The sequence below is a fragment of the Anguilla anguilla genome, chromosome 15, assembly GCF_013347855.1.
Source record: "Anguilla anguilla isolate fAngAng1 chromosome 15, fAngAng1.pri, whole genome shotgun sequence".
In the NCBI taxonomy this organism is placed as follows: Eukaryota; Metazoa; Chordata; class Actinopteri; order Anguilliformes; family Anguillidae; genus Anguilla; species Anguilla anguilla.
In genome coordinates, this window is record NC_049215.1 from 35,144,472 (window position 1) to 35,170,494 (window position 26,023).

At 44.2% G+C, this 26,023-nt stretch overlaps 2 protein-coding genes across 5 annotated transcripts in view; one reads left to right on the forward strand and one right to left on the reverse strand.

Moving 5' to 3' along the window:
• The window catches only part of itgbl1 (integrin, beta-like 1), a 70,382-nt gene extending 61,847 nt beyond the window's left edge, over nucleotides 1-8,535 (reverse strand). The window contains exons 1-2 of the mRNA XM_035393233.1: nucleotides 8,116-8,535; nucleotides 3,984-4,186 (exon numbers count right to left, since the gene is read on the reverse strand). Coding sequence (XP_035249124.1) covers nucleotides 3,984-4,186; nucleotides 8,116-8,207 — 295 coding nt within the window. The 5' untranslated portion in view covers nucleotides 8,208-8,535. The remainder of the gene's footprint in view (nucleotides 1-3,983; nucleotides 4,187-8,115) is intronic.
• Nucleotides 8,536-11,322: 2,787 nt separating this feature from the next.
• nalcn (sodium leak channel, non-selective) overlaps nucleotides 11,323-26,023 on the forward strand; it is a 120,744-nt gene continuing 106,043 nt past the window's right edge. For all 4 annotated transcript variants that reach the window (XM_035393209.1, XM_035393212.1, XM_035393210.1 and 1 more), the window contains exons 1-7: nucleotides 11,323-11,457; nucleotides 15,356-15,417; nucleotides 16,817-16,957; nucleotides 18,453-18,635; nucleotides 23,746-23,829; nucleotides 24,355-24,494; nucleotides 24,617-24,745. In XM_035393209.1, coding sequence (XP_035249100.1) covers nucleotides 15,376-15,417; nucleotides 16,817-16,957; nucleotides 18,453-18,635; nucleotides 23,746-23,829; nucleotides 24,355-24,494; nucleotides 24,617-24,745 — 719 coding nt within the window. In that variant the 5' untranslated portion in view covers nucleotides 11,323-11,457; nucleotides 15,356-15,375. The remainder of the gene's footprint in view (nucleotides 11,458-15,355; nucleotides 15,418-16,816; nucleotides 16,958-18,452; nucleotides 18,636-23,745; nucleotides 23,830-24,354; nucleotides 24,495-24,616; nucleotides 24,746-26,023) is intronic.

Consider the following 26,023-nt stretch of genomic DNA (forward strand, 5'->3'; position numbering starts at 1 on the left):
TTATCATACATACTTCAAATGGCAATGACCACCGCTGCGTACAGCTATCTGTTAGTTGCAGACCTTATGAAAATTAATGAGATATTTGTGGGTTCATAATCTTTGGTTTTGTACTAATGTTTTGCTTCTGATTGTCTGTAATGAAAAATATGCATAATTTTGATTTATTTTGAAGCACTGAACATGTGCAGCATTAAGTATTTCCAAATATAAAATTTAGCAAGATCAAAAACCACCCCCACACCAGACGCCATTCCTTGCCTCGTAAATGGAAATGAGTATATTTTATATATGATTAAGTATATATAGGCTGAAATTGTGCACCTACAAGGCCTACTGCAAGTAGGAAGCTGTGATCAGTCATGCAATTATGCAATAATGCAATTAATACTTCAAAAGCAATAAGGAGCAATAAGGAGACACTCTCCTTTAAAAAAGATTTTCTTTTTTAAACAGTCACAAATTTTGCCATCTGGATCAGCAGGTAGACTCAGGGTGTTCTTTTTTTCTTGATAGGTATTAACTAGCCTTGATTACGCCCTGCTCCAGGTGTGTGTCCCCAGTCACAGCTGTTCAGTCACGGTGAGAGAAACCCCATTAGCAGCAAGCTTTTGGGGTCTGGAAGTGTTGATGAGTTCTTCGCTTCTAAGCTCTCAGAACCCGCAAATAAGTCCTATTCCTCCTCTTGTGTGTCTCCATTAGTGCTTCTCCACATCTCCTAAGATTGGCACCTCCTTTCGTAAAAATGTATCTGGTTAAGCCTGTCATTTTCAAGGTCAATGAAGAAGAAGGCCAAAGGATATGACAGTACTATTCAAAGATCTTTTATTTGGAGGTGTAACAAAAGCACCCCCCCCTCCCTGCCGCCCACACACACACACACACACACACATACACACACAAATTGCCCCATTACACGCTGCTGTTTAGCAGAGCAATTTATAAAGATTACAGATTTAAATCCCTCATTTTTGGCGGGCAGAAGTTTCAGGGAATACAAATTATTTTCAGAGAACAGCCATGGGTGGACTGACTCCCAACTAACTCCAGCTGCTAAAATGAAACTGATGGCTATGGAACCTACGGCTACCGTTAGCAAAACCTGCTCTAATTTCCATTTTAAAAAGCTATTTTTAACTTGTCACAACCCCTCACCAAAACAACATGCTGTGAGCCATGTGCATTCGAGCATATGCTGTACAAGGCGTTTTCTGCTTTGTGTATACTGACTGTCTCTGGATTTTGCTCACAAATCTGGATTTTATTTTCTTGTTGTCATTAGCTGCTCAGTGTTCATACTTGGTTCATGTGATAAACAACTGGCGAGGTTGCAGTTTGCTTGTTCATGGGGCAAAGTCTAATTCTAAACAGAGCGTTGCTTTGAAAGAAACAAAAGCACCAGTCACTGGAGGCTGCCAATCAATTACATCACTGTAGATTTGCATTACAGCTCAGAATTTATTTTTTTAATGTATAAAAGCCTGTGCCTCATTGGCTAAATGGCAGGATTTCAGTGGGTGGAGTTAGTTACGTAACCAAACCACTATGCCCAGTGAAATCCTTCCTACATGTAATATGTAAATGATGCTCTTACCACTGTTTTATGTGGGCAAGGCAAGCTGATTTGAAAATGTCTAAGCATTGCCCCCTTCGCTGGATGTGGTGAAAGCAATAAGCAATTTTACTTTTCCCAAAAATGAAGAGACTCTCAAGAAATGGGTCTTATTTCTGGAGCCCACAGGCACTGCAATATTACAACAGCCCTTACAGTTAGTATTTTCAGCTCCCATTTTCACCCGGAACTTGTCGCAGGACAGACGTGTGGTGGGTCAGTAAGGAGGCCTATCGTTAGCTAGTGATAAGAAATGGCTTTCAAGCTTTACACGTGAGGAATCAAAGCCTTTCTTTATTCTGGTGTAATGCATGGGATTTCAGACTGCTGTAGAGTCTAATGCTAGCGTGCTGTAGCTCAGTGTTATAACGTTATTGCACTTCGGATGATCTTCAGATTTAATTATACGATGACAAAGCCTAATTTATGTTGCTTTTCGTTTTGTCTGGCAGTGTAATGTTTCTGCATGGGACTATCAACAGGCTCTGCTCTTGCAATGAGAAGTGGTTTACATATGACGTATCTCATGGATATGAATGTTAATGAGCTCAGGATGCACACCCACCCAGGTCACGGTAATCTAATAGTGTTTAATTGTTATACAATTTAATGGTTATAACTGTGTTAAAAACTTGAAAGACGTATTAAGAAGACAGTCAGTTGTCTCTCCCGGGGAATATAACCACAATTTGAATTCAATTTCCTGGACCTTCAATGGCCAGAATGATGTAACCAACATTCATCAGTGACCTCATAATCCAATGTGTGTAATATATGTGTGCGGTCAGACTGACTAACTAGCAGGCAGGACACTGATCACCAAATCAGCTCCTGGAGCACCAGTCAGTCACTGGACAAACAAACATGCATGAGAACTGACCCAATTAAGCACAGGCAAGCACACACTTTGCAGGAAGTGGGAAGAACCCCTATATAGCCATAATACATGCAGAGACCACGTGGACAGAACCAGAACCAGAGCCAGAACCTAGGTTATTACTGCAAGGTAGCAATGCTACCCACAGTACAGGCGCCTGTTGTGTCATTCCCAATTCTAGGCCAGCATGATGTGTTTCATGAGATTAGAATCATTCTCCATTTTATCAATGCATTAAAATTTACTTCATGCAAATGTGTTCATGTGTGGTAGGATTCCACTAAAGTCCTATTACATAACTGAGTTGGATGCCGACTTTTTTTTTTTGGAAGCATTCCAATTTTTTTCCTTTTGTCAGCGTTTGGTTGAGAGGCTGGTTGGTCTCCCCCCTCCACCCCCCACCCCCCCACCCGCCTGCACGTTATAGAAGTCTTGTGAGTCACAGCTGTTGGGGCTAACAATGTCAATTGCACGAGGTCTCTGGGGAAACAGACAGTGCGTTAGATTTCTCATAGAAACGTGCATTCATGCTCTTAGAAACGTAAAGCTCCCATCGCTCTCCTAAACGCCAGGTTGCCGTCTTCAGTTCAAAGCTCAGCCTTCAGATCGAGTGCTGCTGGGAATCTGCCATGTTTTTAAAATGAGGAGCCCTGGAGGTGAATGCTCCTGTGACTCTGGTTTTGCGTCTCAAAGGTAAAAAAAAAAACCCAGCAGTCTTATCTGCAAAAAAGCAAATCAAAAAGCTTTGCTCTTCGAAACAGCATTTGAGTTCCCTGGAACAGAATCAATACAAGCAGGTTTCTGCAACTAATGATGGAGGGTCTGTTAGGGGGGGAAAAAAAGAAGAAAAAAAAAGAGCCAGACTTGGGTCATGTGACTCCCTGATATATTCTTTCCATCGCACACCTGGAAAATAGATCCCTGTATTAATGCACCCCAAAAGGCTGGGGTGAAGGACGGTATGTTTTGCAGAGAGAGGGAGGGGAGGAGGGAGAGAGGGAGGGAGGGAAAGAGAGAGAGGGGGAGGGATGGATGGATGAAGAGAAGAAGGGATGGATGGATGGATGTATGCATGGATGGATGGAGGGACGGAGGGATGGATGGAGGGAGGGATGGACTGACGGATGGATGGAGGGACGGAGGGATGGACGGATGGACAGATGTATGGATGGAGGGAGGGAGAGAGAGCAGGATGGATGGAGGGATGGAGGGAGGGATGGGCCGAAGGGAAGAATGGATGTATGGATGGAGGGAGGGAGAGAGAGCAGGATGGATGGAGGGACGGAGGGATGGACGGATGGACAGATGTATGGATGGAGGGAGGGAGAGAGAGCAGGATGGATGGAGGGATGGAGGGAGGGATGGGCCGAAGGGAAGAATGGATGTATGGATGGAGGGAGGGAGAGGGAGAGAGTGGGACGGAGGGAGGGATGTATGGATGGATGGAGGGAGGGAGAGAGAGAGAGAGCGGGACGGAGGGAGGACATCGCTTACCTCCGCAGGTCTTCTCTCCGTGCGTGGGGCAGACCCAGTCGTGGCATTCGCACCGCGGGCCGTAGTACTTCCCCGGCTCGGTGACGGGGCAGAGGCAGACCCCGCAGTCGCATTCCCCCGTCCCGCTGCAGACGAGCCCGTCCGGGGTCCGGCAGCGGCGCTGCGAAAGCTCCCCGGAGAGCTGGCAGGCCCCGCTACCCGTCCTGAGCGGGGAAAGGACACCTGACATTTTAACAACCCAAAAATCGCCACCGTCTGTTTGAACAGATGATGGTGTTTTGTTTTCTTTAGACCCCGAAATCGAATCCGTTTTTATTATTCATCCGAGAGGAAAAGTAAGTACTGTACAGCATGTGCATGATTCATGCACAAAGCAGTGCTGCATGGCCATAATGAGAACCAGCCACTCATTCAGTCTGTAAATCTTTTGACCTGTGTGTGTGTGTGTGTGTGTGTGTGTGTGTGTGTGTGTGAGGAAGAGGTGCCCTATAGAGTTATCTCTGAAACGAATGGCTTCTTTTACCTAATATCGGCCATTTTCACAGCACGCGTGTCCTATTTTAAGCTTTAATGCACTTTGTTTTGGCTCCTTTTGCCTTTATTGACTGACGAAATTGTTGATAACTCACGGCAAGAAATGGTTCTTCCCCGACGTTCAAAGCTGCGGGGCAATAACTACTCCTGGATCGTTCACAGGAAAGAGAGGCTAAATTAAACTGCAATTTCAACTGCAACAGTCCAGTGCCAACTGGAAGCAAAAGGCCCTTCTGCCCCCCCCCCCCCCCCATCCCCAAATCAGGAATGAGTCACTGAATGAATGGTGTCTGGCAGGAAAAAAACATCTCTAGCGTCTGAATCCTTAACCTTTATCACTTCACGACTTTGGCCCTGATTCAATCAATACATTAAAGTAAAAAAAAAAAAAAAAAGTAACCACTCAGAGTACTCCTGTGGGAACAAAAGCCCTTATTTAGTGTCAGATTAGTGGACCATTGAAAATCATTTGAGCAAGAAAGATTGCAGGTTCAAATCCTGGATGAGACACAGTCCTGCTGAACCCTTTGGGCAAGGCAATTTTCCTGCATTGCTGTAGTGTTCCTCCAACTCTAATGGACACTACGTAACCTATACGATATAGTGCCATGTAAAGTGCTAGGGTTGGATATGTGGATACGACTGTCTGCAAAATATATACTACGGTTGCACAATTTTCTGATGTAAAATGTGTGCCTTTAAAAGGATGTATTTTGCATTAAACCTTTTTTTAATGGCTCACAGAAATTCTGGCACCCGAAAGGGGCTGTTCTGAACAGCGATTGGCTGCCAGATGCTTTCCTCAAGTTATTTTTTCTGTCATAAACCACGACTCCAGAGCAAGCGCGTTGACCGTTTCATTTCTTTCTTTTTGTTCACAAAGTTGGAAATTATTATTCATAATTCATTAGGAAACACAGCAGATTTACATTCAGGAAGTGTTTGAATTGGCCAGTGAGGCCTTCTACTCCCATTCTCTTCAAGATATACGGTTTTATTTTCCGCAAGACCAAATTACACAGTAAATTGCTCAGCATTGAATCAACCCTTGCACGATACATATGGTCCCAATTGCACAATTGTGCATTCTGTTAGAGTTGAATTAACACTGGACTCGTTTTAATGCATGTCTGTAACATTTTATAGTTACAAGCTAAAATTAAACAGTAACAACAAAAAAAACAATTTGCGTTTTGTGACCAGGAATTTGGGGTTCTGTAAAACAATGCTTCTGGTAACACAGCGACGGTATTTTATATAACCACAGAAGGTTTCTCTGGGACGGTGTTGGTTCTGCTTCTCTATTTCAAAAACAAAAAGGCAGCCAGTATTACTGCACTTATTCTTATCAACTCTACCACCCAAGGGTCTGCCAGTAAAATATGTTTCATTTGGTGGCTTCTAAGCATTTTTTTACTGCCGTTATTGCAGTCCACTGACATTACTGAGGCTATAAAGCTGTGAGAAAGAAAGAAAAAAACTTATTTTCCCAAGGAAAGAGATGTCAAGGGATTTGATATTAGACACTACCCTTGGCTCTGTGAAACTGTACTCGGCAACATTATGAAAATTTACCTTCTATTTTTTGCAAGCTTGAAATTATGAGTGAGCTGTTTTATGTATAGAAAATAAAAATGAGATCAGATAGGCCATCCTCCTTAATGTGTTTTTTTTTTCTTTATTCTGAAAGGGAGAACGCAGAGAGGGCAACAGACCGAGAAGGAATCAAAGTTCCAAAGTTGCCATGGCAGTGAAACCACCAACCGCACGAGCTTGGAACCCTATGGACTGTGCCATGCCTGACCAAGTGAGCTGCTTTTGCATGTAAAGATCATTTACATCATATTTTCTTTCTCATGCATGAGTAATTATCAAATGCAATATAAAACAAATTCTGCTAAACTGTCTTGATATTTCTTTCTTCTCAGAAGAAGTCTGGAGAATGCAGGTACAACCTGAGTTCTAATTTTGGCCCCTTGGCTTGTTTTGTGCCATCTTGCTGGTGTTTACAGAAACTCGCATGTCCTGAGTGGCCATTATGCGTTTGTGAAGTTGCGCCTGCAAGCACTAACCTTATGTAAACAACGGCTCAACTGCTGAGCCAATGTAGTTTATGCTCGTCCGGGACATAGTCAGTGCGCTGTAGGGCCCCCTAGTGCAAGCAACCAACCCTGTTCCTGGAAATCTGCCATCCTGCAGGTCTTCGCTCCAACCCTAATAAAGCACACCTCATTCAACAGCTGCAGCAGGGCTGCCCAACCCTGTTCCTGGAGATCTGTCCTCCTGTAGGTTTACACTCCAACCCTGACAAAGCACACCTTGTTCAACAGCTGCAGCAGGGCTGCCCAACCCTGTTCCTGGAGATCTGTCCTCCTGTAGGTTTACACTCCAACCCTGACAAAGCACACCTTGTTCAACAGCTGGAGCAGGGCTGGCCAACCATGTTCCTGGAGATCTACCACCATGTAGGTTTTCGCTCCAACCCTGACAAAGCACACCTCATTCAACAGCTAGAGCAGGGCTGGCCAACCATGTTCCTGGAGATCTACCATCATGTAGGTTTTCGCTCCAACCCTGACAAAGCACACCTCATTCAACAGCTGGAGCAGGGCTGGCCAACCATGTTCCTGGAGATCTACCATCATGTAGGTTTTCGCTCCAACCCTGACAAAGCGCACACCTCATTCAACATCTAGAGCAGGACTGCTCAACTCTGTTCCTGGAGATCTACTGTCCTGTAGGTTTTCAAACCAACCAACCCTAACAAAGCACGCCTCATTCAACAGAGATCTTGTTAAGCTGCTAAATAGTAGAGTCAGGTGTGCCAAAATAGGGTTGAAATAAAAAAATACAGGATGGTAGATCTCCAGGAACAAAGATTGGTTACCACTGCCCTAGAGTATGCAGCAAGACAAGTTTGAGATATAAATGCGTGACACTGTTTAAGGCTACAGAAATAAACAGTGTCAAGTTAAATAGGATCTGCTTTGATGCCGATATTTTTTAAATTGTAAAAAAAAAAAAACTCCAGCATGGCTGTAACCCATGAATCTCGCTCTGTCTCATATGCCTTCTCTGGTGACTTACAGAGACGCAAAACCGACCATGAACACATTTTGGATGGCTGCCAGATGTGAATCAAATATCTCAAACCTTAAGACACCAAGATGTACAAACCTTAACGTGTTTGTCACCAGAGATTGCTTTAGGAAAACATTACAGTTCTTCAGTGTTTGCATGGGAAGGTGCCAGGTGCTACTTCTGAAGTTTCACCGTACAGCCTGAATGAGACTTCACTGTGCGTTGGTTTTTAATATAACTCAGCCCAAAAGCTCTCTCACTGTAACTGGGAGTGAAGTACAAACTATTAAGAAGAAAAAGAAAAACACACACTGACTGTCCCAGCACTGTAATCTCCATTCCCCAACTTTGGCAGAACATTAGTTTAACCGTACTGGGCTTGCACGGAGCCCCGAAGAGCAGTCTCTTTTTGCTGATCTGTGCAGTCGCCCGACACACCAGCTGTCAGAAAAAGAAAAAAAACGCTAAAAGCTGAAGAGGAAAACAAAAAAAAACAAAAAAAACAAAGCCCCCTCACCTCAACGATTGCGACAAACTTTCTTCCGCAGCCGAGAGCAGAATCAGCAGCAAGGAGACCAGGACGGAGTTGGCCAAAGCTTCCGCGTGCATGTTTAGTTCCCAGTGTTAGCCCAGAGGTGGAATGCCTTGCAGGAGTCTCGGCTTCTCCGAACAGACGGAGGGAGGGAGAGAGAGAACGCACAGGCGAAACGGATGGCCAGCACCGGGTCGAGCTCCTCTGAGGCCAGCGCGGTCTCTCCATGCAAGTGCCTTTGATTAGCCACGACTGTTAGCGCTCTGGGCCCACGTCGGAGAGAGGCGGCGTAACGTGCCAGAAAAGCGAAAGTACAGTCCCCGTTCGAGAGGGGGGAATAATTAGAAACAGTCGTTTTTCCAGATGGTTGATTCTGCAGTTGTCCCAGTTCCTCAGAGTTTGCAGTGTAAATATATGCTGTGTCATTTATTTATTGATTTCATGTGTGTTCTGTGGTGGCTTATTCAGCAATTTAAAAAAAAATAATAATAAATTCTTAAGAAAGTTTTCTCATATTTAAGTGAAAGCAGTTGTAAGTCCACAAGGTAGGCTACTTTTAGTATGCCAGATTGTATGCATAACAGTCAGATATATTCTGTAGTGTAGTGTATAGACTGTAGCTCTCTGAAGTGCTAAATTAATCCTTTCTTTATGAAAGTAAGAGTAAAGCCGTGCTTTGTTTTCCCCTTGCTTTGCAAATAAGAGTTAGACAGGACAGGATTTATAAACACTACCTAATGGGTTTGCTTTGTTTATTAATTCTAAATATCAAACTTGATCGTACAAATTGCATATTGTAAGTCTAATTATGAACAATGCAAACTGCCAGAATGTATTAGTTATAGAAATGAAGTTTCCTCCATAAGTAAATAAACTATTCCAAAAAAAGTGTTATATTTGGAAAGCAGCTAAACTAATTAAAAGTCTGGTAATGCATATTGTAAAAAAATATATTTTTGGTTTTATATTGGAGAGCTGCCAGGGGCAGTGATCCATCTGATTTACTGGAACAACTAATGCCTACTCTCTAAATTATTCCTGAACAATTAGGCTGCCACCTGAAATCTTGTTTCCTACACAACCAAGGGTATAATTTATATTCCTATTTATATTCCCATTCCTATATATTGTTACCCATTGCTTCACAATGAAATCTGCAACTCATTGTGAAAGAAGGTGTTTGCGTTTACTACTTCCAAAACGATGCAATGACTTTATTTGATAATTATCTATATATGACTTGATTAATAAAATTTTTTTAAATTGCTTCGCAAACAGTTTGGAGAGTTCTTTTCTGTTATTGCTGACCTTGCCAAGTTTGCGAAGAAAAACGAACAGCATTCAATTGTGAACATTGAGGATAAATGGCTTTAATATCAATAGCTAATATCAGCTAATGGTCTAAACTCCTGGTCAGGGTAGCTTCTGCAGACATACGGTGCCATGATGTCCTGATATCCTGTATTATTGCACATTTGTTCCCACCAATTCCTCCAGATGTTCCCACTCCAGTGTCATGTGAAGCCAGCAAACTAAAGGTCAGTTTCAGCCAGTTAACTGTTTACCATAGCTAGCCACTGTATAGCTATATGACTATACATGCATACTTAGACGGAGTGTAGCACAGTGGGTAAGGAACTAGGCTTGTAACCGAATGGTCGCAGGTTCGATTCCCGGGTAAGGACACTGCCGTTGTACCCTTGAGCAAGTTACTTAACCTGCATTGCTTCAGTATATATCCAGCTGTATAAATGGATACAATGTAAAATGCTATGTAAAAAGTTGTGTAAGTCGCTCTGGATAAGAGCGTCTGCTAAATGCCTGTAATGTAATGTAATGTACTTACAGACAAGGTTCATAGGGTTCACATGAACCCCTCCTCCCCAAGACTGAGAGACTGTGTGGAGGCTGATTCAAAAGCAAAAGCAGGCAAAGGTGTTATATTTCTGCACAGGCTTTGTTTTTCGTTTCTTCTGAACTATCATTGTTATTAACCCCCCCCCCCCCAACCACCCCCACCCCAAATTAGCAAAATCATGCAATCTGCAAAATCTTCATCCTCAGTGCAATCCTAATCCAATCATAATACTGAAAATTGGAATGTTAACAGCACATTGCAACCCTTTTTTTTGTGTGTGTATTTGTTAGTTTGTCAGCATTAGCAAACCAGTGTATCTAACTTGGAGCCCATTCATAACTTCACTTTGTCCTCTGTTTGTTATAATATATTAGCGCACACTGCAGTCATTACTATTCTCATTTTCATATACAAGTGTTGACGGGATAAGGAATGTGATTTGGAAGTCTTCTTTATCTTCTTAATCTGATCATCTGAAATTGTAGCGGGTGAGATGGTGACTGAATTTTTCTGTGACGTTCATATGGCTTGCTGCTAATTTGACTAATGAAGTGTCACAATTATATCACAACTGTCAGGTATATTTCACAGGTTGGCGTTTCGAGTTGGCAGATGGCCGTAGACATCATTTATACTCAAATGCAACTGGTGTATAAAATTAATTTAGAGTAGGCTTCAGGGGTTTTTTTATTTCTTTTTTTTTTTTTTTTTTTTAAGACATTACTTGTGGCTTCTTTATTACTTCAAATGTCAATATCGTAAAATGTCTTGTTTTGAAGCACGATTGTTTTATTCAAGTTTGCATTTCCAGTTTACTCTATATAAAAAAAAAGAACATGACGTTTTCTCTAAAACTAATTATTTTATTGTAAATCATTGAAAGGCTAATTTGAATTTTGTTTGTTGACAAAAAGAAATAGCTAAGATACCGACAACACGAAGTTGAAAAGTCGAAAACTGATTTATTTCACGAGCTTTCGGGCACGTTAGGAAATACTGTAACTGATTAAATACTTAGTGGGGGAATATACCATCAAACATAAAGTGCCCCTGTGCGGAAACAGGGATGGAAACACATATTTAAATATACAGTAAATACATGAAAAATAATAGGCTGTTTTTATTATTACAAGATAATGCAATACTTGGAAAACAGGACACGTATAGCCTACTACAGAATAGCAGTGGCTGTAGTAAATTGTTTTGAGATATTGAAACAATCGTTTATCACAGTGTGCATCTCTAAACCGGTCACACGGCCTGTGTCGCTTCCTTCCACACTGACCTGTGTGGTTGGTGATGGTTGCTTACTGTGGACGGACGGGCGTTTCTGCGGCAGCTGCTGATGTGATTACCGAGCAGGTGGGGCGGAGGGCGCGCTGAGACAACCGCTTCCAATTAAAGGGACCGGGAAGCTGCGGACGCAATGGAGACAAAAGCATATTAAAAAATAAAGCTCAGAAATACGCGTAAGTAGTTCGATGTTATTTATATTCTGACAGCTATTCTTTTGTTCGCGGCGCGCAAATTTATATACCTGTCGGTGCTTTGAGATGTTTTATACGGCTGTTTCTCTTAGCGTTTCCTCCAGGAAGTAATGGTTGTTTGCAATGCTCTGCCTAGGCCTCCGTTGATAAGCCGTTATCTAACGGTAATATACTCTTCCCAATGTTTTTGTGCGAATTTGATTTGTATTATTTTGTTGTTTAAGATATAGTTAGCTATCACAGCACCCACCATATAAAGATTTGCAGCTGGGTATTTTAATTCAACATGCACGTCTCATCTGTTTCCATGGCAACTAAAGCCGACATTAGCCCTGCAGATGCTCAGCATCTCAGTCCTTTACGTTTGTGTTTTGATTCTCATACCTTTGCTCTTATTTATTAATGTGGCGTCACGCATTGTGAAATGGAAATCGAAACGTAAAATCGTTTTGTTTTTAAAAACAAGATGGATTAATACAAGAGTACCGCAAGGGTTATGCTTAAAATGGCAGGGGAACAAAATGGTTGCTAACAGGCTAACGTTAACTAAGGCCACAGAATGAATATCTGCGGTTTATATGTGGTTATGTTGAGTTAGTTTGGGCAATTGGGTATTGTTTCCTAAATATACATTTACTTGTGACATAGTGTTAAACATGTTTACCATCCTATGGCTTTCAAAAACGTTTGAATTGCCTCACGGAATTGATGCTTATATTTTTGGAGTCCCATCATGTGAGCTATCTCTCCATCTATGCGTCTAATTGAAAGGGGGTCTAATAAATAAAATAGCGCTATTGAAGTGTATTGAAATATTGACGCATCCCCTAAACATTTTTAGTATATTATTAGCTGTACTTGAAAAAAACATCTCGCCTACTGTAAGGTACTCAATAAATAAATAAGAAACGGCCTAACTATAGTGGGATAAAAAATGGAAGCACAAGTAGCCTAGGCCTTGTATTTTTACCTGTCAACAAGTTCATCGCTGATCTGGGTCAAATATAAATGCAGCTGCTTTTTGGCCCATCTAATTGAAAAACAGAATTGTAAAACGAAAAGGATTTGATTTCAGGAGTATTTTCTACTATGTATTTACCATATGTTTGGAAAATAAAAGCTTGTTTTTTCAAAGAAAGTATTGGAAAATAATCAAAAACAATAATCTTTGTAAGGGGTCCATGCAGCAAAACTGCTGGAACCGTTTTCTTTTCTTGAGTGTATTGCTGTTATTTGTAGCTAAGCAAAAAGGTAGCGGAGTGACTTTCACAGGTATAGATCTTTAAACTGTAGAGTCAGAATTAACCAAACCTGACCATTATAGTAGGAATTAATTGCTATCTATTACATTATTGAATGCTTAGGAAATGTAAAAATGTACCTGTTGGTGCTCTGAGTTAAAGCAAGAGGTCACTGCCAAAAAATGAGTGCACCGGTATATGATTGGCCGAGAAAGAAGAATTGGAAAAAAACAACACAAAGTGTGGTCATTTTGATACTAACTAAGATTCTTATTCACTGTGTCCTGCATGAGAAAAATACCTCTGACTCGTCCCTACAAATGTCCCTTCAGTTCCTTAATCTTTTCTTTAGAAATCATGTCAAAAATCCTGCAAAAGATTCTGTGGCGTGGATTTAACTTTACCTCTAACATTCTCGTTTAGTGTCGTAAATGATTTGTTAATATGGATGTAATATTTACCTATGTTGGCCTGCATATCATCAAACGTTTGGGCGTTTGTCAAGTCTTCCTGGAATTTCGCAAAAAAAAACAAACTCAAACTAAGTTTGCGAAAAAAACTAATAGGCCAGCCAAGATATACCAGCAGCTTCAATTAACCTGCCCAGTTATTCCAGCCTCCCTGTGGGAAGAATGTCCTTTTTCAGAGCTGTGGGGGTAATTGCAGTCTTCAGAGACTTACTCCCACATTACTGCACTCACACCGTATCATTTTGTTTTCAGCTTCGCTCAAAGCCCTACCAGCATATGCTAAGTGCAGCAATTACATTTTAAATTGCTTGTAACAAGCTCTTTCTCCTGACACATTTGGTATTAGAATGAGAGGGGGGGGGGGGGACAGAAAAAAAGAAGCACATTATGTTGTCATTCAGTTCTTTGCCCGTTTTTCTTTGAACCGAAGGTAATTTTGCCATTTGCTGTTCAGGGTTTTGCTTGAATCATTGTTCCATCTTGTGAAAAATATCACAAAAATTGCGGGCGCCACGTGTTCACTTTATATTGGGGTGCTGTATATTTTGTAGGCTATATTTTGAACATGTGGTTTGATCATTAATGCTTCTTACAGTTACAGACATATATGGGGTTTAGGGTTATATTGCAATATGATATGTAGCCTAACGAGAAGAGGTTTTTCCTCCATCAAATAGCCTACACCTGAGAAGACGATTTGCTGGAAACATCATTCGCTGCCATCATTTTAAAAAAATTACCTTTAATCTCCATGTAGGCTAGATGAATCCACCTGGTGAAATTTCTGTTTTGTTCCAGTAAAGTTAACTTGACCGAAAAAAATAGTCTTGGTGGTGTCCTGTCATTGCTGTTTCACATAGATAACAGTCTGGGCAAAGGTTGTTGACTTATGGCTTTCTTTCCTTAATGTTATAGCCTATACAAAGTCTGTTACTTGTATTTTGTTAAAATATGAAAGTTTATTATTATGTGGCACAACTAGGCATTCAAGAATTCTTCTGGCCCTTGATGCCAAACAGTCCTTTAGCTGGAATGAAGCAGCTTGTGGTTCAGTTTGTGTTTTGGCTGGTGTGATCTTCAGGAAACAGAGCTACTGTAATGCCTAATGTTTTTACCAGGTGCAAAGCTATGGTAAATGTACCGAATGCATGATATCTGCTAAAAAGCTGACACATTAGATGACCATGCAAATAGCCTACCTGCTCAGCCATCTAGTTGTGGTATAGAATACAATTACTCTCTGACATATGAATGGTTAATTCTGCTGTTGGAAATGTAGTTAGAAAAAGCTTTTTCTCTGAACAACTTACTGTATTTTGACTTACCCATGTTCGTTTCCCTCCTCATTAGCAAATCAACCACTTTTTCTTCCATAAGCCCGAAATATTAAAGTGGGAAAGGACTACACTATAGCTATGTTCCTTAAATGTTGCAGGTATCGAGAATGATATTCACCAAAAAAATAATTATTTTTAAACTTCTTTCTCAATTTGACCTGAGTGTAGCCAGTGAGAGAGCAGAGCAGAGAGCATGCATTCCAGAGAACAAAGGGTGGGAAAACAAGCTGCTCATTGGAAGAGAATGTGAGAAAGCGTCCTGATTGGCCTGTCCCAAGGCCCCGCCTCCCTCACACCTTCAAATTTTAAAAAAGACGATGTCTTGATGTGGCGTGCACCCACTCACGCCCCACAGTTATAAATACCAAAAATGATTAGGAAATGGTCCTTTTTTCTGTCCTGTGACAGCGCTTGCCTTGTTGTTCACCTGCTGCGTGTATCTGGAGGCGGGGCCAAACTGTGTGGCTGTGTGTGACGGTGAGTGCTCCTCTCCAGACTGTGCCGCTGTAGCCTGATGTCTCTCTGATGACAGGACTCAAGAGGTGCTCAGTCCGACCCCTCCTACCCCCCCCACCCCACAATCCCGGGCTCATAGTCTCTCTCGCGCTGGTCTCCGCCCCTCTGTAACCCGGGGATGAACGCACCAATGAGGAGCCTGACTGTGAGTCACATGGTCCTGCTGCCAGGGTCACGTCTGTCCCAGAACACCTCCACTCAGTGTCGCATATATGCCTTCTGTCAGCCGTGGTGGACGCCCTGTTTCTGCGGCCATACTGTACCTGTGGGTGGACCATATATGCCGTGTGGACTAACTGTTGTGTGTTATTTGCAGGATATGCCTGATCGCATGTTATGTGCCATGCTGGAGCAATTTCAGCTGTCCTATCACCGTTGGTATGTGCGCTAGTTTCCGTGGTTGTGTGTCATTTTATTTTTCACCCCCCCCCCCCCCCCCCCGCCCTTTTATATAATTCGAGCTAGACAGAGTAAGTCTACACCTCCCACCCCTCTTGCGTGCGATGCACACACACACACACACACGCACGCGCAATTTCAACCCAGCACATTAGCTCTCTGTGGGTTGGTGGCGTGTAGTCGTCCGTTGAAGATCAGGTCCGATCTTTGCGTCAGGTAAGTCCCCAGCGTGTGTGTGTGTGTGTGTGTGTGTGTGTGTGTGTGTCACCCGTGCTTTGGTTGTGAACCACAGTGGCCATCCCGCAGGACGTGGTTCCATAGCTCCTCCCTGTTGTGTTTCTGTATATTGGGCGTGCGACATTCCAAAGCTGTGCTCTCTCACCTCACCTCACCGTCTGCATGCCGACAGAGACCAGCTTTCAGTGGACAGCGACATTTTTAACATCTTTGTTGTGAAGTGGAGACCCAAGTGTGTGGGAAATGTCTCGTAAAATGCCTCCGTACATCTAGTCATACAGTCATGCTATTACTGTTTACTTTTCATATGTATGAACATGGGGAAGTGGTTTTGTGTTTTTGCTAAATTGTAGTAAATAGTAAGTACCCAGAACAATCTCCTGATTCATTAGGATCCAATTCTTTAAGACATACATTTTTAGTTGTATGTCGTCATTCTGCTTATTCTGCTGTAATAAGGCTATCTTCATAATCTAAACCTGACCAATTTTTTATGTATTGTTCTGGTGTTACCACTATTTATAGAAATGTGTAGTGTTGGTTTGAGCGTCCTGCAGTGGGTTAGCATTTCCAAAAATAGTCTGCTACCATTCCGGTCTGCTACCATTAGGCTATGCTACAGTGATCCGTGATGCATTGTATTGATGCAGACGCACAGCCTGTCCACAGTTATTTAAGTATTCTTAGTGTGGAGATGACCGTCAGACATTGACAAGGCTTGTTTGCTCCGGGCCATGTGCAGACGGATTGCACTTGTCTGTGTGATCTTGGCTAAAAGGTGCAGATTGTCTTCTGCGGCGCACTGTCTGGACGCTGTGGATTCTCGGGGTTCCCCTGGTTGTGTTCACCCGGCCAAGGAAACCGCGGGTGCCTGTGGTGCTTTGGTGTGGGGTGTGGGGTCTGGAGTGTGGGTGTGGGTTTGGGGTGTGGGGTCTGGAGTGTGGGTTTGGGGTGTGGGGTGTGGGGTCTGGAGTGTGGGTTTGGGGTGTGGGGTCTGGAGTGTGGGTTTGGTGTGGGTTTGGGGTGTGGGGTCTGGAGTGTGGGTTTGGGGTGTGGGGTGTGGGGTGGTTGAGCTTCGGCGGCACGTTCCTGTGTGCTTAGTGGGTCGTGCTCTCTCTCTCTCCCCATCCCCCCGGGGCAGATCCACTCCCTGTATAGCACTGCCAGTCCCAGCATGCTGAAGAGGAAGCAGAGCTCCCGGGTGGAGGCTCCGCCCATGACCGACTTCGGCCCGGACGAGACCCTCGCCGACAGCGCCGACATCCTGTGGATCAACAAACCGGTGAGCGCCGCCGCCGCGTGATTGGCCAGCGCCCGATTGACACACCGCAGCGTGATTGGACAGTGTCTGATCATCGTGATGCCGCAATGTGATTGGACAGTGTCTGATCATCGTGATGCCGCAATGTGATTGGACGGCATCTGATCGGCACGCTGCCGCAGCGTGATTGGACAGCATCTGCTCCAGCGTCTGATCGACATGCCGCATATACGCATATACTGTGTTTATATCCATCCAGCTGCTACTGGCATCATTCGTTGCCCTGCTTTGTTTGTAAAACAGTGCGCTCGATGCTGATGGAGGAACTTCCAAATTTCACCTTGAACTCCAATTAGATTCACCATCGATGTTGAAGTTAAACTATTGATTTTTGTATTTTTTATTTGAGGAAAAGGGCTCTTAATGCTAAGCTTTTTCAAGTAGAGAAGTCAAAACCTGCATTGGATTTTATTTTTCTAGATGGAGAATACTCCTGGCCCTCAGTGCACTTGTACATAATCGATTCCGCCCAAGCAGCAGTGTTGTGTGTGGAAATAGTGATTAAGAGAGGAGGAGAGAAGAGGAGGAGGATGTGGATATCTCCTAATATTGTTCATGGAGCAAAACAACAGGGCTGTAGTTATTAGGGCAAAGCCACACATCCTCAGACGAGAAGCGACTTCGTTATCGCCTCCGTTTCAATGAGAGTGGATTCTTCGCGTCCGCTAGGCATGCTGGGATAGCTGGCGTTGCGAGGCAAGCCGGTGGAGTGCCCGGGAGGACAGGGGGAACACGGTGCGATAACAAATCAGGTTAAAAGTGCAAACTGTCTCCGATTATTTTTCCCCATTCCACATAGTTCTGTTTAGGAGGACTCTTTAATGGTTAATTATTGCTGTGTGGAGATTTACAAAATGTATTAGCAAAAACATTTAACGAATGTAAAAGGAAAACACGCCCACAAGCAGTGTAGCGATGCCAGGCAGGTTGGAGGATGTGAGGTTCTACCGTTAGATGGGCGCTATCTGCAGTGTGTCTGGAGGGGGTCAGCTGATTGGACCGCACGTGTCTGGAGGGGTCAGCTGATTGGACCGCGCGTGTCTGGAGGGGTCAGTTGATTGGATAGCTGGGGTCAGTTGATTGGACCGCGCGTGTCTGGAGGGGTCAGCCGATTGGATAGCTGGGGTCAGCTGATTGGACGGCGCGTGTCTGGAGGGGGGTCAGCTGATTAGATAGCTGGGTTCAGCTGATTGGACCGCACGTGTCTGGAGGGGTCAGCTGATTGGACAGCGCATGTCTGGAGGGGGGGGTCAGCTGATTGGATATCTGGGGTCAGCTGATTAGACGGCGCGTGTCTGGAGGGGTCAGCTGATTAGATAGCTGGGGTCAGCTGATTGGACCGCACGTGTCTGGAGGGGTCAGCTGATTGGACAGCGCGTGTCTGGTGGGGTCAGCTGATTGGACCGCACGTGTATGCAGAGGTCAGCTGACCGTCGCGTGTTCCGCTCTTCCTCAGTGGGTCCACTCCTTGCTGAGGGCCTGTGCCATCATCAGCGTGATCTCGGTCTGCATGAACACGCCCAAGACCTTCGAGCACTACCCGCCTCTTCAGTACGTCACCTTCGCCCTGGACACGCTGCTCATGTTCCTCTACACCGCCGAGATGATCGCCAAGATGCACATCCGCGGCATCGTCAAGGTAACGCTCCCCCTGGCAACGGCAGGCGCGCCGCACCTACCTGAGAATGCTGTTGCTGGCTGCAAGTTGTTTGCTGGGAACAATTCTTAATCCATCATTGTTAAGCATCTGTGACAAAAGCACTTATTATACATTAAGAGTATTTTTCATTTTGCTAATTACCTGAAAGTCATTCCGTGTCTTAGTCATGTGACAGCTGGTGCAGGGGCGCTTAGCAACGGTCTGTTAGTAGCAGAAAGAATTTTGAGTTTTCATGTCATTTTTCAATTTTTTTGTGAACACAAAGGTACAAAGGATCAAATATTTCTACATGTTTCGACATACGTGACTCATGTAAGTCATGTAAGTGTTGTGATTTACTGATTGGTTACATAAGTGAGAAATAGTGTTACTAATTATATTCATCCTCACCTGTACCTTGGTAAGTAATCCTTTTTTTTTTTTTGGAGAACCCACTAAATGTATTTTTCACCTGGCTCTTCAGGATGGAAATGCAATTCCAGCACCACAAACTTCAAAACAATAAACTGAAGGAAGGGATTCTTTAATTCCCTCATAAAAAACTGTGACTTTTTCTCTTAGTGCTTCTGGAGTCAGCCCCAAAATATAGTGCAGTAATTGTTTGTTATTCTCATTTCTAATGATGTGATTTCAAGTGTTTGCAAGATGTAGGATTCTCATAATCCACTGAATGTAATGTTATTGTTTCATTAGCAGGGAAACACTGGAGCTGGGTGTTAAAAAAAATAAAAATAAATAAATAAATATTTTTTTAAAAACAGCAGGCAGGGATTTATTTACAGCCGTGATCCAGGGTGTTAAAGCGAGGATAATAACTTTTTCTTTTTTTTTTAAAAAGGAAGGAGTGAAAATTCATAACAAAAATAATAGCCCACTGTGCGATTAGCAGTGGCGAAGTTCGCTGTAGATCAGAAGATAAACAGGAGGAGAAAACCTGCGCGTTTGGCTGAGGTTGGCAGAGACTTTCACACCGTCGCGCGCGGCAACACCAGGAAAAACAAAAGCGCGCTGGGCGTCCAACGCACCTTCTGGCTGATAAACGTAAACCCCCCTCAGAGAAATCACCCCCCTCAGAGAAATCACCGCCCTCCACCAATAGGACGGGTAACTGCGCACAGTGATACAAAAATCACATACTGTATGCACCTGTCCTCTGAGCATAAGCTAGCATTAATACCTGGCAATATGCTGTACGTCACGCCAGCGCAAAAGCAATAACGTGTGAACTAATGCGCTGTAAATGGACGTGCTTTATTCCATATACGTGCACAGAGGCCAGACTCCAGACCCTTGGCTCCAGTGCCCAAGCCTATGAGGACTACACTGTGTAGTGGAGACACACGAAATCTGACAAGCGTGTTAGCGATGGTCTTTTCTCCTCAGCCTGACTGCCATTCTTCTGGTCAAAACTTCATGCAAACCGACCGCAAGATCGCTGAATATACTACAAAATGGCTGAACCTACTGCAGATAGAGACGTTTATGAATGCTGCCATTTTAGGTTACATGTCAACAGAGCTCGGCAGAAATTAAGGAGTATGTAAAGTTACAGTTTTGTGCAGTCTGCATTGTTTTTTATTGGCCAGTTTGGCCCTAATGCTTCTGTGCGCTGAGACAGCAAAATTCTAAATTCAGTTCTGGTTCACTTTTGATCATATGAGGGACATTGATTCTGACAGGCTGATTTCATGGAATATAAGTGCACTTATAAAAAGAAGGTATTTTTCAGTGTTCACTTCCAGTACCTATTCTTGTGCAGAGTTGGAATGACATATAACATATGGAGAATTAGTTAAGCTTAGACACTCAGGGGCACCATATGGGAGTTAGGATGACGAGTGTTTCATCCTAAAATAGCAAGTGTTCTCTTCTCACTCTTTAACTGGCGAAGGTACGATGGGTGGGTGATCTCCAGGGGGTGATAACTGCCTCTGCTTGTTTCAGTGCAATATCCTTCTCACTTTATGTTCTGAGCTGGAAAATGGCGTAAAACCTTCTCTGCTTTAACTGGCTGCTCTTTTACCCTGGCCCTTGTTCTTATGATATTACCACCAGCTGCTGTGTCCTTCCCTGTGTGCACAAGTGTCAGTTACATTTTTTTGCACGGCATTGAAAGCTTTGACGGTCTCTGAAACAAATTAAAAGCGTTGCCTTTCAAATGAAATAACGTAACCCTTGCTTAAGTTACTAAAATGACTCCAGCTGGAAATGAACACTTTGTAGTATACAGGTGTGCTTTCAGTTGTTGAATTCCAAGCGGTCTAAAATACGAACTTTTTTGGACATGGCTACGGTGTGCAGCATGCTTGGCTTGTAATAATCCCAATTCATTTTGGAATGCTGAATTAATTTTTGCTTTTATAAGTCATTTACTGGATGTGAAGAGAAATTGTGCTGGGGTTGGAATTTTGTAGAGCCCTTTGGTTGACCCTAACATTCTAACTTGTTGAAAGTGTGGCTCAGCCAGGCCGTATATTTTGTGCTTCCTGTGTTGCATTGTGGGAGCAGCGTTATCTCTGTCCTCAGATCAAACTGAGCATGCCCAGACTTACTAATGCTGCTCTCTTAGCAAGATCTTTCAACCGCTGGAAAAATTTGTCAAAGAATGTAGTCCAATGTGCGTCATCCAGTGTAGTGGTGCCTCCTGAGAACTGAAAGAGTCAGAATTGTTGATGTTAATTTATCCATGTTCATCCATGTGTTTGTTTTGTTGGAACTGGTCTGTGTACATAATGCTCATTACACTTCAGAATGCACTTTTGTAAATTAATTTTCTGTTTTCTGTGCAATTCACCTCCAGTGAGATTTTTTATGCCTACTTTTAATCACAGTTAATGCAGTTGTCTGTTGAAGCAATTCCATCTACTTTGCCGTATCCCAGATTTATATTGAATTAATCATTCATGTTTGCAATTGTGATATGAAAAAACATACGATTAGTGCTTGAAGCAAATTGAGTAACTGTTTATGTGATAAAAAATGAGTAAGTTGCAATTAATTAAAACAAATAACTTCATTAGATTTGAATGCAATTTGTGTTTCAACACAAAATGAAACAGCAGCTCCTTCACCTGCTTGGACACACCGGTGTTCAACTTGTGCCGCTTCCTCTCTATTAAAAACAATTTAAAAAACATTGCAACTGCAAAATTGTAGTTAAACTTAACATATCTGATGACACAGGAAACATGTATGTGGCTGTAAATTTAGTGCTAACAACCAGAGACTATTTTTTTAGAAGAGCTGCCATATTTGCCTGTTCTGTCTGTCTGTGTAATGCTTTTTACTGAGAACTGTCACAAAGACACTTTACAGAGTAGCAAGGCAAGAAGACAGAGCAAAAAGGGCAAACAGAGCAAAAACCAGGCCTGAACCCCCAAATAAATCTTGAGAGGAACCTGGCTATAGAGAGGGAGCCCATCCTCCACTGGCCTGCCCGGTGTAAAGTAGCAGACTGCAAATAAAATGGGTTAAGCAGGCTACAGCTGAGGTGAAAGCTAACTTGACAAGGTATAGAGTATGTGGTTGTTGCAGGGGTCTGTTGCTAAGTGTTAATGCATCAGTTAGAGCTAGCGCAGAGCTAGTCAGAGCGTGTATACAATACGACTCTACAGCTCAATCCCAGAATGCTTTGCCTGCTGGCTGCTCTGCAGTTAAAATGGAGGAACTCTTTCATGTTCATCAATCTCGCAGTGCCTGTACTAATGTAGGGTGCTGGAAAAGGACTCGCGCTTCCTTGGCACTCTTGCCCTGTGACAAATACCTTTGTTTAGCAGGCGTTGGGTGGTTTTAAGCAAATTTATTTGTTTAGGTTCCCCCTAAAAATGGGGACATTGCTCCACAGAGAATTGCTCACACTGTTTATGGAAATTGTGCATTACTGCTAACACTCTTCTTCAGAAACTGTGGCAACTTAAGCTACTTAAGCAAGCAAGTGAACACGCTGTGTGTGTTCAGCTTCCTAACAGTAATATCCTGCTAAGTCTGTTGCCTTTTACTTCATCAGTGTAGCTGTTAGCATTAATATTATGTCCATATTAATATTCTATGTGATTTGCTTTCACATGCACTAAAATCTTTTATTAATTAAAAAAAAGTGTTATGCAAAGGAGCGCACTTAAATAGGTAAATAGAGAAAATGGTAAAAATCGATTTATTAGTCTAAGGTACACGCTCGGTATCAGCGCTGGCTGCACTGACGAGTTTCAACTAATTCTCACGAGTGGAGAGAAAAACACACACACCTTCTTTTTTTTTTTTTGGATATCTCCATTTTTCGTGCCGCCCGTCACTGCATGCTCATGCCCTCCATTCAGTACTGATGAACTGCGCAGGACTGCGCAGGTTGTAGTATAAATTCAGCCAAACGGGTTTCAGTCCCTGCGATCGTTCAGTGCTCACTGAGAGAGAATTCACTTTTGCGCCGGTCACTCAGGAGTGAAATGAGCCCCCCCCCCCCCACCCCCCCGCCCCCCCACCCCCCAGGCAGCCTGTGTTTCTGTTTGCGGCCCCTCAGTCAGGCCCCTGGGTACTCTTACGCACCAGTTCAGGCATGATTAGATCTGTGCACTCTGTCCTCGTGCGCTGGCCTCTGAGTGGTCTGCAGAGCGATGGCTTAATCGGGCCTTGTTTATGGCACTGCTGTGAGCGCGTGGGCGATCCCTGAAGAAGACCGACGTTCGTCTCCTTTATCACCTGCAGCACCTGCGTTACGATCTGATCGATTCCACCTCCTCGTCCTCAGGCCTCACCTTGGCTTCTGGGCATAATTAATAACTATTAAATAATTACTGAACGGGAAAGAAATATTTCACTGCAAGTTGTTACCAACAAGTGACGTAATGTAATTGTTTTGCTTTTTTGAATTGTTGTAATGGGTATTTTCTAGGTTAATTATACGTTATGACTGGTGCGATATGTTTCAGAAACAATGATGAACCTACAGGGGGTGAATTAGTTTAAGTTATGACAGTGTGTATTTATCACAAACCTGACTGACCTCCAGAAGTGAATTAGGTTGTTATTATTGTTATTATGTTTTGCTTTTAACCTCTTATTTTCTGGATAATGAAACTTGCTTTTCTTTCAGGGGGACAGTCCTTATGTTAAGGATCGGTGGTGCATGTTCGACGGCTTCATGGTTTTCTTCCTCTGGGTCTCTCTGGTGCTGCAGGTAAATTTGTGAAATAGGGACTATGTAACGTGCAACAGGCGAAGCTTATAGACGAGAGAAGGTGCTCTCAGTGTGGAACAGTGCATGTAACAAAAACATACACCTGGGATCTTCAGAGAGAATACCCAGAGTAGACACTGGACCACTCATACAAAATAAAACACGTTTGTTTAAACAGGACTGACGTTTCGACTTAGCACCTTGTTCTTCATTTAAATAAGAGCGACGTTTCCACTTACCGTCTTCTTTAGAGTCTCAAGAAGACGGTAAGTGGAAACGTCAGTCTTTATTTAAATTAACATGCTTTATTTTTTTATGAGTGCTCCAGTGTCTTCTTTGGGTAATCTCTCTGAAGAGCCCGAGTGCATATTTTTGATCCATTCAATTCGGTTTAACTTTATTTGTTCTGCGCTTTCCCGCACACACAAAGCCGCTTAACAGAAGCAGGCCTGTTTTTCACCGACTCTGGCTGTGTCGGTCTCCCTGGACGCCGCGCGGCGTTTCACTCTCGGTTCTCGCGCGCAGGTGTTTGAGATCGCGGACATCGTGGACCAGATGTCGCCGTGGGGGATGCTGCGGATTCCCCGAGCGCTCATCATGATCCGGGCGTTCAGGATCTACTTCCGGTTCGAGCTCCCGCGCACGCGCATCACCAACATCCTGAAGTGAGCGCTCTGACGGGACGGAACGCGCGCAGGACGCGGAGGTTTAAAGAGAGGCGATTATCCTGGTTTGTGTTTTTGAGGAATGCATCTCTCTCTCTCTTTCTCTCTAATTCTCTCCTCAGACGGTCGGGAGAACAGATCTGGAGCGTCTCCATCTTCCTCCTCTTCTTCCTCCTGCTTTACGGAATCCTGGGAGTTCAGATGTTCGGCACGTTTAACTACCACTGTGTCACCAACGACACGGTGAAAGAGTAAGGGGGGGGGAGTAAGGGGGGGGGTGAAAGACTAAGGGGCGGGGGGGGAAGAGTAAGGGGTGGAGGGGGGAAGAGTAAGGGGCGGGGGGGGAAGAGTAAGGGGTGGAGGGGGGAAGAGTAAGGGGTGGGGGGTGAAAGAGTAAGGGGGGGGAAGAGTAAGGGGCGGGGGGGAAGAGTAAGGGGCGGGGGGGAAGACTAAGGGGCGGGGGGGAAGAGTAAGGGGCAGGGGGGAAAGAGTAAGGGGCGGGGGGGAAGAGTAAGGGGCAGGGGGGGAAGAGTAAGGGGCGGGGGGGAAGAGTAAGGGGCGGGGGGGAAGAGTAATGGGCGGGGGGGAAGAGTAAGGGGCAGGGGGGGAAGAGTAAGGGGTGGGGGGGAAGAGTAAGGGGTGGGGGGTGAAAGAGTAGGGGGGGAAGAGTAAGGGGCGGGGGGAAGACTAAGGGGCAGGGGGGAAGAGTAAGGGGCAGGGGGGGAAGAGTAAGGGGCGGGGGGGAAGAGTAAGGGGCGGGGGGAAGAGTAAGGGGAGGGGGGAAGACTAAGGGGCAGGGGGGGAAGAGTAAGGGGCGGGGGGGAAGAGTAAGGGGCGGGGGGGAAGACTAAGGGGCAGGGGGGGAAGAGTAAGGGGCGGGGGGGAAGAGTAAGGGGCAGGGGGGGAAGAGTAAGGGGCGGGGGGGAAGAGTAAGGGGAGGGGGGGAAGACTAAGGGGCAGGGGGGGAAGAGTAAGGGGCGGGGGGGAAGAGTAAGGGGGGGGGTGAAAGAGTGGGGGGGGCTGCAGGGGTGCTAACAGGGCGGGTGGCATTGTAACGAACGGTTCTTTGTTTGGTAACACTGAAGCACTTGCTGAAGTACAGTGGGAATACGCTTGGATGTACGGCGGGAGGGAGGGAGGGAGGGAGAGGGGGAGGGAGGAAGAGAGAGGGATGGAAGGAGGGAAGAAGTGAGGGGGAGGGAGGGACATATGGAGAGGGGGAGGGAGGAAGAGAGAAGAAGGGAGAGAGAAAGGGTGAGGGAGGGAACAAGGGATGGAGGGGGAGGAAGGAAGAGAGGGGGGACGGAAAGATGTGGAGAGCCTGGCTGTAAGGGGTTTCCATTTTTCACTTGAGTATCTTCATGACACTTGCTTTCAAATTACACAGACTAAAAAAATACATGGAGCTTCGTGATTATGTATAAAATGCTTGTCATTCATAAGTTAGGGGCAGCAGTTGTTTGCCCAATGGGCTGACAGCCTTTCCCCTATTTAAAATGTTTTTTTTTTCTTTTTGGCTGCATGAAATT